This window comes from Amia ocellicauda, chromosome 23 (assembly GCF_036373705.1).
Source record: "Amia ocellicauda isolate fAmiCal2 chromosome 23, fAmiCal2.hap1, whole genome shotgun sequence".
NCBI classification, from domain to species: Eukaryota; Metazoa; Chordata; class Actinopteri; order Amiiformes; family Amiidae; genus Amia; species Amia ocellicauda.
Genome location: NC_089872.1, coordinates 20,450,093 through 20,465,923, shown reverse-complemented (window position 1 = coordinate 20,465,923; position 15,831 = coordinate 20,450,093). Strand labels below are relative to the sequence as shown.

General features: G+C 48.9%; 1 protein-coding gene across 1 annotated transcript in view; it reads right to left on the bottom strand.

The window, feature by feature from the left end:
* camkmt (calmodulin-lysine N-methyltransferase) overlaps window positions 1–15,831 on the bottom strand; it is a 102,357-nt gene that overhangs the window by 17,144 nt on the left and 69,382 nt on the right. Inside the window, exons 4-8 of the mRNA XM_066697153.1 lie at window positions 12,302–12,362; window positions 10,461–10,515; window positions 8,658–8,721; window positions 3,653–3,719; window positions 1,886–1,960 (exon numbers count right to left, since the gene is read on the bottom strand). Of these exons, the coding sequence (XP_066553250.1) occupies window positions 1,886–1,960; window positions 3,653–3,719; window positions 8,658–8,721; window positions 10,461–10,515; window positions 12,302–12,362 (322 nt within the window). The remainder of the gene's footprint in view (window positions 1–1,885; window positions 1,961–3,652; window positions 3,720–8,657; window positions 8,722–10,460; window positions 10,516–12,301; window positions 12,363–15,831) is intronic.

The window sequence follows — 15,831 nt, the reverse complement described above, 5'->3', positions numbered from 1 at the left end:
TTAATCACTGAGTGATCACTCTTCTGTTGGCAATTATCAGCTGCTGAGCACCAGCCACTGAAACAACGGGAGGAAAAAATGCCATTGTGTGGATCGTTGTGTGAAATGTGTTATATGTCCAACAGAAATCAGGTTTTTTTAGGTTCCTGTTTTTAACACAGGTCATCTGAAATGCATGTTTTTTTATTTATATATTATATATATATATGTTGAATTATTGTTATTTGGTTCAACTACTTTTGGGAATAAATCATGTGCTGATTGGCAGATATAAAAAGTCAAGCTAAAGGAAAGGCGGGGGGGTAAAGGACTGCACAGGCTGTCAGGGTGGGTCGCATTGAGATCCTCTACACAAGCAGCCCTTAACTTCACCGTCCTGGCACAGCCACACAGCTGGGTCTGCGGCCCCAAGGTTGGCGGGTCAGAGCCGGGCTCCCTCCCTGTCACCAGAGACAGATAATCATTCATCGGGCTGTCAGGGAAGGTGACTCGAGTGTCAGCTATCAATATCTCCTGCGCAGATAGTTTGAATACATGCATCTGGACCCTGTTCTGCAGGAAGTCAAACGGGCTGAGGATCAGGCAGAACAAGCGCGAGATGAAGCTGTCAGGAGTGCCGAGAGATTACGTTAATTGGATGAGTGGGGACCACAGCTCAGAGCGTGTCTACAGAGTTGTCGTATTTTCCTTGCCGTTACAGCAAAGGCGAAAGAAACAACAACATTCCTCAGGGTTTGCAGATCACGAAGTAACAGACTCCAGTAAAATAGATCGAATATATTACATACGTGGGTTTTTTCTACCAAAAGTTCCTGAACTCCAAAAAGCTTGTTTTCCAGGGAGAATATTTTTCACTTTACAGCTGCGTCTAAATAAACTGTGTGGCAGCTCAGTCCTCTACCAGAGACCACAGACAGACAGACAGACAACTCCACAGACACTTCAGTGACTCTTAAGTCCAGAAAATATAAGTGGAGGCACAAAGAGAAGGAAAGTGAATCACAGCCGGCTCTCTCTGCCTGCATTGTGAGGCAGGGGTCAGAGGTCACGAGGGGAACTGTTCACGGATCAGCAAAGAAAGGTCAAACTAATAACAGACCCTCCCTCCGCCCACTTTAGGCAGAATGATCTAGTTTATCCTTTTAGACGGTCCTGTGCGTTTCCACTGCACACCAGAACAACTCGACACACACACTGTGCTGATTTTCTTCTCTACGTGATTTCATTCCCTACAAAATAAAACTTTGTTCTTCATAAGCAGGTGAAGCAGCTGCCCTTTTCTAGCGCTGTAATACGGCCCTGGTCTGGTCAAAACACTGCACTGTAAACAGTAAAACATGCCGGGATGGGCTGAAATAGGGTGAGGAGGAATGTCTAATGAGTTATATTCACATTAATACAAATACTCCCTGACACGCTCGAGAGAAGGGGAGAGGAAGAAAAGGAGAAGATGTTTTATTTTTTTGAGCAGTAACTGTTCCTCTATCAGTAGTCAGATCTATGTTAAGAATCCGGCTAATTGAGCTGTTTGTGTTGCCTCGCTCGCTTTTCCTTGCTCTGCTCCTCACTGAGCCATAATTATTTGCAATTTGCCTAAGTCATCCATTTGCTGGTACGTGAAGCATGAAAAAGAGGCAATTTCAGAAAAATGGAAATGCCTCTCAAACTCAGCCTTGGGGAAATAATGTGGTAGAAGTTACTGTCTGATAGAAGACTATCTGATAACTGTCACATGGAGGGGAATATTAATTTGTCAATGTTAAGGTGGCTTTGTTCCCTCTTGTTGACACTGCGTAGCCATGCAGCGGCTCGGCAATAAGATCTATCCGCCGGCGAGCGAGACTGCTCTCCCCGTCCTCTCGCGGTCGGGCCCGTGTGTACCTACCAGTCAGCGCAGATTACAATGTCAAAATGGCCTTCCAGCGCCGAGACATCGTCGTCGTTATCCCATCTCACCACACTGGGAAGGCAAGGAGAAAGGAAATCAGACACCCCTGTCTCTGCTTCTCTCTGTGCATGTATTTGCATTTTCCCTCTCATTAGTGCAGCGCTGCGCTCATCAAGAGGAAGCTGAGCACCTTTTTTATTTCTTATTTAATGTAGCAGCGACCATATTTTAAAGCAGACCGTTCAATAAATAAATACAATTCAATACATCAATAAATAAAGGGGACACCCGGCATTTTATCTGCGTCAGCACGGATGCCTCACTCTGGTGCTTTTCAGACCTCAGACACAAACGAGTCGTCGCTCAGAGGTTTAAACTGGTTTCAGCAACAGGTCTGCGTTTGAATAACAAACACAATAATAACACGAGCGCGGGAGAAACATCACAAACCTGCAGCAGACAGACACATCTACCACCCCGTCGCCGTCCAGACTGAAGGGGTTCCAGCTGCACTGAATGAAATCTGTTTTTAAGAGACTCAAAGAGCAGCTGACAAACAGAGACCATGAACGAGCCTCCAATAACCGACCCGCCTGCTGACCAGCCTGCGAGTGAAGACTGTTAACTATCTTTTGGTTCCTAACTGTGGCCAGCGACTCCCTCTCCCTGTGGAAATACTGTGAGCTCTGGTGCACAGACACTGGCAGGACCAGGGCGCAGGGGCCACCACGGGGCCACACTCTCTCTCTGAGTGTGCTGCCGCGCTGTCTATGAGAGCCGAGAAGGGAAGCACACGCTATATAAACAGCATGGGCCAACTGCGCAGTGCTTTTCCCAACACACCGGCCCGCTCCTCTCCGCGCTGCTTTTAACGCACTTTGCTACAGGAAGGAGGACCTCAGGCTGACACGACACTCGTCTGGGAAGCACCATGGACGGGACGGATTCGCCGGCCCCTCCCCATCAGAGAAGACCGGCCCCGTGACCAAGCGGTCGCTCCCAGAGCCGTCCCGATGCGGTACTCAATTAGTTAAACACTTGACTTCTTATCCTTATGAGATGGCATATTCCAGACAAGCAAATCCGATTATTAATTAGTAATTATTAACACTCAGTAAACAAAAATTATGTCTTGTGGAAACACAATCTTTCTTCCCAGCATGGTGCTGAAATCTATTATGCGGTGCCTTCGGAGGCAGGAACACCCGGCGCATCGCATGCGACCTTCACGCGCCCGTCTGTGGCTCTGACAGGAAGCCTAATCTAGGAAAACCAATCAAAGTAATGCAGCCTAATTATACGTTTACTTTTTCAATTTATCCTCATAGTGTAAATACAGGAGGAGGCGAAAATAACAACCGGCAAGATCATTTAACGTTAAAATTACTTTAAAGATAATTAATCTTATTTGAGTCCCTATGCCGATCCTGATCCCCGGCGTCACTTTTAAACACATGCGACGCGGCTGTCTGTCTGCTGTTGTCGTCGTTTCTGGACGAGGGCTTTCAAATCACGGGGATCCGTTCATCGCAGACGTGTTCCTGAGCGGGAAACTGGCGGTCAAGTGAAGCTGCTGATCTGGGTGTGACAGGATTGTGCACCGGCGCGGACACTAATATAAATATATATATAAAATCATCATCATCATCAGCAGCCCGCACTGATCCACAGCTGGACGAAGGCCTCCCCAACGCTTCCACTTTTTTACATTTACACACACATGTGTTTTTCACGCATGTCATGTCATTATGATGTTGAACTCACCAGCTCTTCACTGAGGCCGTCTTGAGGAATCCCGCCTCCCGGTTGCGTTCGATGACGTCGCGCACATCTGACGCCCTGGTTAAGGCCTCACACAACAGGTACACATCTGACAACAACACAACCACACGCACGGCTCCCTGGCGCCGAGGCCCACTGTGGTCAGCTTTTGATGGATTGTTGTTACTGTAAAAAACATTTGGGTCTTTTTTTTGTGTGGCGACTGCCAGAGGACTGCTCTGTCACAGGCCCTCTGGGAGCTTCATGCTCTGTGTATGACAGGTATAGTGGTTGTGTAACTCTACAGCTGTGGCAGAGACTGAACACGGCCCTGGTTTTTAATTTTGGTCCAACATTTCAATTTAATGAAGACGCAACATTTTCCTGTTCATGCAAATACAAAAACTGAAACAAATCGTTTGTCTACAGAAAAGAGAGTTCAGCAGCTGTATTTCACTGCTGTTATAGCAAACCCTGGAGTCTCATCATGTTTCTTATTAAATTAATATTTTACCTGGAAGGGAAGTTAAAAACAACAACTACACCCCCATCCACATGCAAAGCAAACCCCACCCACCCATTAAAAACTGTAAAATGACTTAATAACACCTACAGACTCGCAGTGAATCCCATATCAATCCGCAGCCCCTGAGAGCGAGTGGTTATAGATATCCCATCGGAAGGTCAAAGGCCACCGCAACGTCCTGTAATTCCATCACCAGCTCTGACCTGGGGGAAAGGTCAAAGAGGACAGGGCTGGCCAGGGTCCCCCCGCTGTATACCCTGCTGAGTGAGAGACCACCGCCCCGCACTCGACCACAGGGCCGACGCGAGGGCCCCCCGATGCCGCCTTCGCAGGTACATTTCTGTCTCCATTCAATCCGGTGGCGTGTGACCTTTATTCTTTTCTTTTTTTTGGTCTCTGACTGCAAAGGTCTGGATTAGAGGTAGAGAAAGGTATCGCCTGCGAGAAAGTGACACGTCTCAATCAGACTTACTGGGAGAACTTCTATCGAGTTTTAAACTCTGAAAGTCTTTGTAAGATTAAAAAGCTTTCGAGTGGCGAAGTTCCAGCTTTATCTTCCCGTCCTACAGCCTCTCACGGCCGTTGCTCGGGGGGCAGCTTCTCCTGTGTCACACGGCCGGGGTGGAAGCGGAGGAGCGAGGCGCGGCCGGTCGTGCTGGGGGAGGGAAGCGCGTTTACAAGGGCGAAGGCCGCGGTGTACAGTAGTGACAGATGCACAGAAGCAATCTGAACGTAGACAAATCTCTGGGAATTAAACTCCATACAGTGGGGGTTAAAGGGGACGGATAAGATGTAACAGATCCCACAACACAGATCAGGTTAAAAGGATGCGCCTGGCTACGGCATCCAGAGACATGGTTCAGCCCCGCACACGCAGGGGCCACAGGCAGCCAGACTCTTTTAATGAAGTATTAAAAACACAATGGCCCGTGTTTATTCAAACGGCATGAACGACAATTTCATAGATATTATGGCTGCTTAGTTATCCAAGCTTAGCCCTCACAAATAAAGTGATGTTATATAATTATGATGATTTTCTATATGTATTTAATTCAGAGTATTGCAATTTGCATCACATGGTCTCATGTATATCGCGCACGTGAATAATCCCTCCTCCACTTACAGTGAACAGTACTTCAAGTCACCTCTTATCCCACATTAATCAACAGAACAACAACGACAATCATTTCACCACCGAACTCACCTTCGCCGGGAGAATACAGGCCAGCAGTTCAGCGCACGCTCCCAAAGGGGCCAAAGGACCGCGAGACCCCGCCCCCGAGCCGAATCTGAAGCCGCGGAGCGCTGTTTCGTATACAATGTTGCTACAAGAGGCGAGGCCTGCCTTTCACCTCAAGGTCAGGAGGGTTACTCTGTGTTTGTGCTCTATTTTCCTCTCGACAGTGGATACAATATCACAATAAACCGCGTTCTGAGAACCCAGGGGAAACAATGTAACTGGAGCAAATGAAATGCGGCACAATGTGCATAATCATTTCAGTTTCTTACGCCACTTGGCATAATAATTAATGTGAATGTGATCGTTTAATTGCACTACCGGTTCTGTGCCCATGACCTTCGCTGTGTACAATACAGCCCTCTCTCTGAATAGACTGTTTCTCTCGGCAGACCTTCCCCCTCGTGTTCCTCCGAATCTACCTGGCTGGTCTTTTGAATATCGGCTGTTTGTTTCATTCATGATTATGATTTTAATGTGTTAATTGATCCCCGGTTTATTATAACTGCCTTTCTCTGCCTGGACTACGGTGACCGCGGTGGCACCATGTCCAAATCTGTGACTGTCCTTTTTGAGACACTCTCCTTTAGCGGTGGGATTTTAGGGATCAGGCACAGAGGGAATTGGGTCACTGACAGGAACACGGTACACTGATTGTTTAGTCATTTGTTGATCTTCTCTGAAATAAATATACCTGTCTGCTATTTGTATGTTCAAATAAACCTTTTAGTGGCAGTAGTACAGCATTAATTAAAAAAAACGCAATTCAACATGCGTTTCCTTTTGTCTACCCTATAATCCTATGTACTGCAAGATATGTATATATACATAAATAAATGTGTGTATTCATATATATTCCTCTGTTAAGATGAAAAACAATCATTATTTTAATGTTGAATGTCCAGTCTGTTGCTGCCAATATATTCAATTTGTGCACAAAACTCAATTTCCATTCATCCACTTTATTTCATTATGATGTTTAAATGAACCCAGTCAAACGCAAATTGTCTCCGTTTCTCACCAGTTATACTATTGTTCCCATCGCTCAAATTTTAATATGACTGCTTTCTATTGACCGTTATTTCAGCGTCTGTGCGAGAGTCACAATATCTGCACGTCCCGCACTGACTGTCTTTAACGTGTCATAGCTGCGCAGAGAGGGATTAAAATACGAGGACCTGCCATCAGCATTTCAACCTGCTGTTTGTTAACGGTCTGACCTGAGCCGGCAAAATGTCACCAGAGAAACACAATGGCCTGCAAGTGAACACACACCTCCATTTGAAAACCTTCATTTGCAGCGTTTGAAGTTTTTTGAAGCGTTTAAATATTAATCCTACAAAGCCCAGCTCTTGACGATTTCAGGCGTTTACTTTAGCGCCAGATTAAGGAACTGAAGGAAGCTCAGATTCTTCTCCGTGATGCCAGCGTGTGGCTTCATTGTGCCGCGGTCCCGACATAGTGGCTAAAGACACTGGGCCGAGTCTGATGTGTGTCTCAATTACGGACAGGGGGCCTTATTAGATTATGAATCACAATGCAGCGCAGAGAGGTGTTCGGTCACCTCTTCTCCGCGTGAAAACCCGCAGCGCTGGATTAGCGTGTGAAAAACGCCGAGTTCAACAGCCGCGCTGAGACGGGAATCTCGAGGTGATCAGCTGTCAGCAACAACGACCCGAAGCACACGGCCAAACCTACACTGGAGCTGCCCGGTCAGAGCCCCGACCTCAACCCAATCGAACGCTTGTGGCTTCACTAGAAGACTGCTGTCCATCAACGCTCCGCAACACACTTGACAGCTTGAACACTTTTGTAAAAGAGTGGTCAAATATTGCTAAATCTAGGTGTGCAAAGCTGGCAGAGACAGTGTGGAGGTATGATGTGGGAAAGAAATCCTCATTTAAATCAATGAAACTCTGAGGCACTGAAAACAAGATGTGAGAAAAGTTCAAGGGGGTGTAGTCTTTCTATAGGGACTGTATTTCTCTCTCTCTTATATATACAGCTCTGGAAAAAATTAAGAGACCACTTAGCATTGATTTCTCAACTCTTAATTTTTTCCAGAGCTGTGTGTGTGTGTGTATATATATATATATATACACACACACACACACACACACACACACACATCATTTACAAATGCGCAGATCTCTCACTTTTTTTTACCTTAATTTCCTCATCAGAATCTATTTGTTCACTTATTTCTCAAAAAACACAAATAAACATGATCAGTCTGTGTGCGAGTGTGTGTGTGTGTCTGTGTGTATGTGAGTGTGGTGTGTGTGTGAGTGCGTATCTGTGTGTGCGTGTGTGTGTCTGTGTGAGTGTGTCTGTGTGTGTGAGTGTGTCTGTGTGTGCATGTGTGAGTGCGTCTGTGTGTGTGTGTGTGTCTGTGTGAGTGCGTCTGTGTGTGTGTGTGCGTGTGGTGTGTGAGTGCGTCTGTGTGAGTGTCTGTGTGTGTGTGTGTGAGTGCATCTGTGTGTGTGTGTCTGTGTGTGTGTGTCTGTGTGTGCATGTGTGAGTGCGTCTGTGTGTGCGTGCGTGTGCGTGCGTGTGTGTGTCTGTGCGTCTGTGTGTGTGTGTCTGTGTGTGCGTGCGTGACAGCACAGACGGGGGAGGCGGCCCACCAGAACCACAGAGCGTTCAAATCACATCGCAGATCCAAATGCATTCTATGGAAATCAAAGAGCCATTATAGATAATGGCGGTGGATGTAAACATGACCCCCACGCCCCCCAGACTGAATCAGGAGTTTCCAGAAGGCAACTAATTCCAGCGATTGCACTTATTAATGCTTCATGGGAAATGCACATCATCTAGCTGTATGCACCGAGTTACTGCACAGCAGAATATATTTACAGAGCAGAACGGCGGTGACACCCGGGGACGCCGGCGTTGTGTAGCGGGCGTCTCGGTGCCCCGCGATCCCGGCAGTGTCACCGCACCGCAGAAACGCTTCAGACGCGGAGACTCGCAGAACCGGACCCTGGCGTAAATTGGCGAACATCTGTGTGACCCACCGCCGGGAAACCGTCATCACAACCAATCGGAAATGTGCTGATGTGCCAGTTAATGTCTGTAGTACAGCTCGGGTTCCACGGCTCAGACCAGGACTGCACACATTCACATTGTGTTAATAGTGCACGTACATTGACGTGCACAGATACTTTCTTCCCACTTGTTGCCAATTAGTGCTAATTACCCGCCCGGGCCCAATCTGCTCGCCTCACTCAGAACAAGGATACTCTGGATGGCCTTTTCATTCCCATCAGATAGCAGCACTTCCTTCACGTCGGCAGAAATCGCGACCTGAGGAATAAAGAGCGGGACGTGGGCGCGGGAGCCGAGGGGGCCGGCCAGCACTGCGGGAACGCGCAGCGCCGCCCCACCTGCTCCTCTCGCCACGAATCTGCGGCCATGCTCTCTCTCTTTCCTCCCTTCTTCTCCTTTTTTCATTTTATGTCTGCATTATTTTAATCATTCAATCAAATCAGTCAATACTTTTATCATTCCATTTGCGAGGAGCCTCTATCTTGCTATCATTCTGTTCGGTAATTGCATTGTGACAGGGGATGATGGTATTCTGAGAGGCTTTCATTTGTGGGTTTCTGTTTATCTGGTAGAGCCATCATACAAACCTGTCACTCCGCCATCCTCTTGCTCCGTCTGCCTGCCTGATGCCCTTCATATAACTTTGCATTGCAGGCAGATGGCTTTGTAAGGCTATTTTTCTCCCCTCTCCTTTTCTCTCTCTCTCTCTCTCTCTCACTCTCTCTCTCCCCTTTTTTTGTATGCATGGCTTTGTCTGTGTGTGTGAGTGAATGTGTGTGCGCGCGTGTTCCCGTGCGGATCCTGACATGCTCCTGCTCCGCACCGAGGCTGTAACATTGTGCGAGGCTGTATAGCACCACGACAGGTTTGTCAAATGCCAATCAGACCTCAAACAATATGCTTTTATTCGTGAGGACGTGGAGAAGGAAAAAAAAAAGGTGGTGGTCGGGGGGGAGTGGGGGTGAGGAAAAAGAAACTGCTCTCCTGCCACATAAAATCGCTGCTGCAGAGTGAGTCACAGGGCTGAGAGAAAGCCTGGTGGCGGCGGCTCAATGGCCGAGCGGAGTCAAAAGAATCTCATTAGAGTCGGGGGGTCGGGCCTCCTGCCATCAGCCTGCGGGGGGCCGGGACGGGCCGGCGAGGGGAGATCCCAGGGTGGCCCGGCGGGGCGGTTCTGGTCACTCAGATTCTGCGAGTTCCCCGGCTCTGGCGTCTGCAGCCCCCCGGCACGTGCCTCCGGACCACAGACACCGGCTCGGTGGCTCGGGATCACGGCAGTCCGGTCGGTCAGTAAATGGGTGGAGTTTTTCTTTAGCCAGGCAGTGTCCGACCCTATCCTGGCCTTTGTACTCCAATTGTGTAAGAAAACAGATCAAAACTGAGATCCAACGAATAAACAGAGATAATATCCGTCTATATGTATAAATGCAGTGTAAAATCGCAGTTGAAGGACCAATCAGATCTCCGTGCACACTGTCTACACACTGATCTCCGCCCCCCACAGGTATCAGGGGCCTGAGGGACGGGCGACCCCCGCGTCTCTGAGCCGCGCTGCGAGGGGGAGGTCAAGCGGGTAGGAGGGGCTTCACTAAACCACAATTTGGGAGTGTACCACACACGGGGGGGGTGAGAGAGAGACAGAGAGGGAGGCGAGGGGAAGAAAAGGTTCCACCGGCGGCCTGCAATGTCACAACGAGAGATATCGACTCCAGAGATAAAATGCCTGCGCTCGTCTGAAGCCACCGTCCAATCAATACGATACGAAAGCCAGTCAATCCGGAGGGTCTCTTAAGACGCGGGTTGCTTGACCTCGGCTGATGCAGTCGACAATCCTGAACCTGTCACTGGGAAGCAGTGCTTAGGGCTCTCTCTCCCCCCCGCCTCCTCCTGAGCACCCTGTGAAATTGCACTGCACTTGTGTGTGTGTGTGTCTGAGTGCTCCTGTCTTTTCTCCTGGGGTGGGGGGGCAAATCTAGGAGAAAATGAACAGAACCTACCATTAGCCCAGCCAGACAGGTCATCCCTCCACCCAGCTCACAAACTGTGACACCCCTGAGAGAGAGAGAGAGGGAGAGAGAGAGGTAAAGCCTGCAATAGGACGACACGCACATTGATACCGAACTGCGATTGATTAGCTGTTTATGAACGTGGAAAGGTTACAGAGAAATAATTCAGTGATCATTTATATGAGGCCCAATGAAAAACCCCACAGACAGATTAATTGTAGCGAGTGCTGCTCAGCTGTGCAGTCGCACCAATAACATTAATGAACTGCCGATAGCGCCTCTCGCCGGGGAAGCCATTGATTTGAAAGCCCATTCCAGTGAAACCAATGATTTTTCCCTTTCAACAGCAACTGTGTCTTCAGCAGCGTCAGCCAGTTCACTTCTTTATTTACTTACAATACGGCCGCTCTTCTTCAGCTGTGTGGCACCACAAGTTATGGGGGCGATCTATACTTTGGTGGTAGGTTGTACACCCTATATAACACACACACTCAGTTGCTGGGGGACAACGAGGGCACTGAGGAAGTCGGGGGGGATCTTGTGCATCTTGTGTCTCTATCAAAGAAGACGATGACAAAAAAGGTCACAAAACAGTCGGCGCCGCGGGGGGGGGGGGGGGGGGTGTCTTCATTAGCGCTGGTACAACGTTCACACTGCCCGGCCGGAGCCTCTCGTCCTGCGCGCCGCTCTCGCTCTCAGACTGCGAGACCCCCCCCACTCCCGAAGGCCAGAGAGGGGCACAGGCCGCCCCCGAGATCAGAGTCACCGCTGTCCGCGGCTGGCACCCCTGTTTATTATTGTATTTTTATATAATGCTGAAAATGCTTTACAGTATTAAACACCCATGTGAGGGGCAGGCGTAGGGGGGGCTGCGATGAAGCGGCATTGTTATAAAATGAGCAATTAAAAATTAATGTGCAGCGGCTCTGGTATGAGCATCGCGCAGGACAAAGGACCCTGACAGGTAGCTATTTGGCTGTACCGTCTCTTAAAGTCTCTTTCTTCTTTTTTTTTTTTAATCCACTGATTTGACGAAAGTCCTCAGCGAGTGTCTGCTCTCGAGTGTCGAGCAGCGGGTCTGGAAAGCGCAGAGCGGACACAGGGAAGTGCGTCACTCCCCGAGGCGGCGCGTCAGTGTCGCACACCCGTGACGTCCCCGGCGTCCTGCGTCTCCAACAGAAAACGCCAAAAATGAACCCCCTCTGTTCAGAAATGCTCTTCTGAGACCATGGATGCGTCTTTATTTGTTTTAGAACAAATGACATGTAAGAAAGCAAAAAAACACAATTCTGTAACCGTATTTGAGGACCCTCCTGACCCAGTGCCCCCCCCACCTCCAGCCCCACTCCCTGCTTCGATGCACGAGCCGGGTCAGACAGACGGGTCTTACGCTGCGTGTCTCTATTTTGAGGAGTCAGCAAATATGTAGCTAATGAGCAAAAAAATTAAAACAAAGTGCCCCATCTCTCCCCCTGATGGCCCCCCGCAGACCCGTCCTGTAACGCAGTCTTATTTGCACAACAGTCTTCCCTTAACCTTCGGAATAAAATCGATCGATCCCCACCCCCTCTCTCTTCTCCTGCTTCCAGAAAAAACAAAGAAAATCAAAGAGCAACATCACGCCTTTGGTGGAAATCAAATCGTCCCGGGTGTCTTTGACTCGGGCCGGGAGCTGGCGCTGCACAATCCGTGCCCACAGGCAGCGGGGCGGCGGGGGCCTGAGAGCGGGGGGCGCACCGAGACCTCTTTGTAGCGCAGCTCAATCAGCGCAGTCAGTCAGCAGCTATCAATACCGGAGTGTGTGTCTGTGCGTGTGTGTGTGCGTGTCTCACCTGAACATGTGGCGGTTCTTCAGGCAGTAGTAGGCCATCACTTCCTCTGAAGGCCAGACACCTGCAGAGCAACAAGACCAGGCAGGGATCAGACTCACGCACAACTGCAAGGGACAAGATTTATTTATTTACTCACTTTTTTAATTCAAAGAAACCCTTTAGCTTGAGTGTTAGCGCCGGTGATCAGACCCCCAGCCCAGGTTCGACCAGCCGTCTCAGCCACAGCCTGCCCAGCGCACCCTGGTCTCAGTATCAGACTCCTTCACACCCTGCGAGTCCCGTCACACCAGAGGACAGCGCACCTATCGCTCTGCTTCAGCTGGGTTTGCAGGGTTTATGCGCACAGAAAAAAGCCGAACGACTGAAGGAGACGCTGCTCTGACTATCAGAAGACTTCTTGAATGAGCCGCTTGTAAAAGAACAGATATAAGACACGCGCTCTCCCTGACCCGTCATGCTATCTCCAGCAGGCAGCCGAGCGCACATATCAACCGGTGGCAGGACGCGCCACGTCTACGCCAGCCCCTCAAGACCGATCTGCTACAAATGGGGAAAAGCCGAGCAAGACTTTACAAACACTATCGCACAGGTGGACAGGGAGATGACCGGTGCGCTGGCTGGACTTGGCACTGACCGCGAGTAATCCGCCTTTTCATCCACACTACACAAGCCGCGGCGGGCACCCCAAGGACCGGACCGTGCCAGACTACTGCTTCTCATGTGGCGGCTGGGGGCCCTTATCAGGAGGAGCTGGGTTCTGGGCCGCGGACTCCCCGGGCGGCAGCGCTGCTTTAATACCGGCCCGGCGAGAGGCATGTACCGGACCAGAGGCCTCAACTCTGTGAGGCGGCTTTCGAAACGACCAGAGTGAAGCCAGGCTGGATCACCGTGGCAGTGGTGCTCTTGCGGAGGTTTAAGTCCGGCGTTTGCCGATTCCTCTTAAAATATTCGGTAACTTCACCGGCGTCGTCTTATTGTGTCGATGATTTTACACCCTCAGATAATCCAGTTTGTGCATTTCAACCATGCGCTGCGAATGCCACGCAAAAACAACAGGGAGATAAATGAAAATCAAGGCGACACCGCCGCCACACGGCACAGCGGCATCGCTCTCCCCCGGCTTTACAAGTATAATTTTGCTACTTATACATGTAAACCATGCTCTGAAAAGTCAAAATACAGCCGTGCCCAATTCCAGGGAATGATTATCAATTGTAACAGGCAGACATGCTTATCAGTTACTGTCAGTTGTCCTCGTTTAGTTAAGTAATAAAGTGCCATAATGCTTCTATTGTTTTTTGCATACATTTTGGCACGGGAAGAAATAAACACTCATTTCAATAAACTTCTGGCTGCTGGTGGCTTTGATGGGGGGGTGGTGGGGGGGTTTAGCTCAGCTGCTGCTTTTGCATTTCGTGGTGGAGGAGCCGAAATTAAAAAAAAAAAAAAAAAGGGAGAGAAAAAAAAAACCCAAAGAAAAGCAGTCGATATAATAAGCGGCTTAAATGCACCCATCCGCGGCTCCGCGCTCGCAGATACCGGGCCTGGCTGTGCGCGGCACCCTCGGCTCCACGGTCTTCAAGATTAGGTGAAGCAAAAAGGATTTAATAATGCTTATTGATAACACGTCAAAGTATTTCTCTCTCATTAAAAAAAATAATGCCGGATTGTTTCCTCTGTGGATGTGTTCTGCGCTCCGGTGCGAGGGACGAGTGGGAGGGAGGCGCTGTGATATTTACCGCAGAAACACCTGACCGGCGAAGATTAACACATTTATACTGTAGCTAGGCATTGCCTCTTTTGTTCTTCCATAATGGGTTTTAAAACACACACACACACACACACACACACACACCTCTTATGTACACTTTACAATGTGTGCAAATGTGTAAAGTTTACATATTTGCACACATTTATATCAATAATATCAACACGTATCAAACGTCTCCTGTGTCCTCGTCCTCGGAGATCTTTGGTACGTGTTGATATTACTAACTCTGGACTCGGCAGCACGTGGATTTACCGATTACTTCCACAGGAAATGTCTTCATAGCCCCACAGTAGCCCAGATGTGTAATCTCACTCTCCACACTAATGTAACGTGCTTCACAACATTGGCTACAAATACACGCGCAGGTGGGTTTCAGGAATAAATTATAGGGACAGTTGGGTGGGAAATGAGAACACACAGTTCGAGAGGAATGTGTGGTAATACATCTTCCCCAGAGAGCAAACACTCAATTAATTTCAGCGAAAGACTGGAAATCAGGTCAGAGGAAAAGATGCACTTCAGTCAATGAAGAGATAAACAAGAGATTTCAAATCAGCATCTTTCTTTATGTAATGAAGTGATTTATCACATTCAATTACGGAATCTGACACGGGGGCCGCGCTGCAACACCTGTACGTCTCGGCTTTGTTCTCCGCATCTCGTCTCTGTTCTGACCGGGGCCGTCGGCGATGTAGAGCTAGATTAAAATGCGCTTTTTTTTTTTTTTTTAACGGGCCAAAATAAAAAGCTTTTGAAATCCTGTCGACATGCTTCAAACAGCATATAGATAAAGCCATAATATAAAGTTAGGAAGCTCTCTTTAAACGTGACACTTTCTGACTGAAGTGCCCTCTTCTACAGGGTCCAGCGACGTGTACACGCATGATACAAACCGCCAAAAAGCAAGGCAATGCGGTGCCAAACCGTACACACGTGCGACAAATTCACAGACGGTAAACTTTTGAAAGTGGAGGGATCTGCGTCGGAGCCAAGTGTGACATTCATACAGGGCGGCTGCTAGGAAAAGTCAGCCGGGATTTCTAGGCACTGTAAGGAGACATAAGAGCAGCATCGATGAGGAGATTTCGCTGTAAGCCCTCTATCTCTGTCGGTGTGTATCTTTGCCGAGTGACGAACAGGGGAGCCCTGCCAAAACCGGCTTAAAATACAAAGCCTGCCGAGAGGGAGACCGGAGAAGGAATACAAGAAGTGAAGCGCCGAGTAATGAGTTACTTTCTGGAAGCCACTGGTCTTTTCTCCGACACGCTGCGGAAACCAAGAGTTTGTTTACCACGATCAGTGCCACACTGGGCTCTGATTGGCCAACCAGCCCAGGTCCAGATCCGTCTCTTAAGTGTCAAGATATCCTGAGGGTCAGGACATGCAACAAGGTGTGGACGTGTCCAGAAACATTCGGTTATGGTGACAAGCCCACCCCCGGATGCCACCCCTCGATGCTCCTCACAGCTGGACTGCCTCTCTCTCCTCTCTGGAGCCGAGACCCAAATGTCCAGTTTCCCGAACATGGTGGATCCTGTCCGTCTCCTCCCCGGGAGCCGTCTCACCCGTCGCTGCGGTGCTGATGTACACATTAACCGAGAAGTCAGATAATTCTTAAGCCTCCTCTGTTACAGATCCAATAATGGATAAGGAAGCATTTCAACATGATCAACTGGCAATCTGTCCAAGCTGACTGGTACTTTACTTCAACTTGAGATTAGTGATTGAAATTAAACGAATCCTCCGGGGTGACAGACAG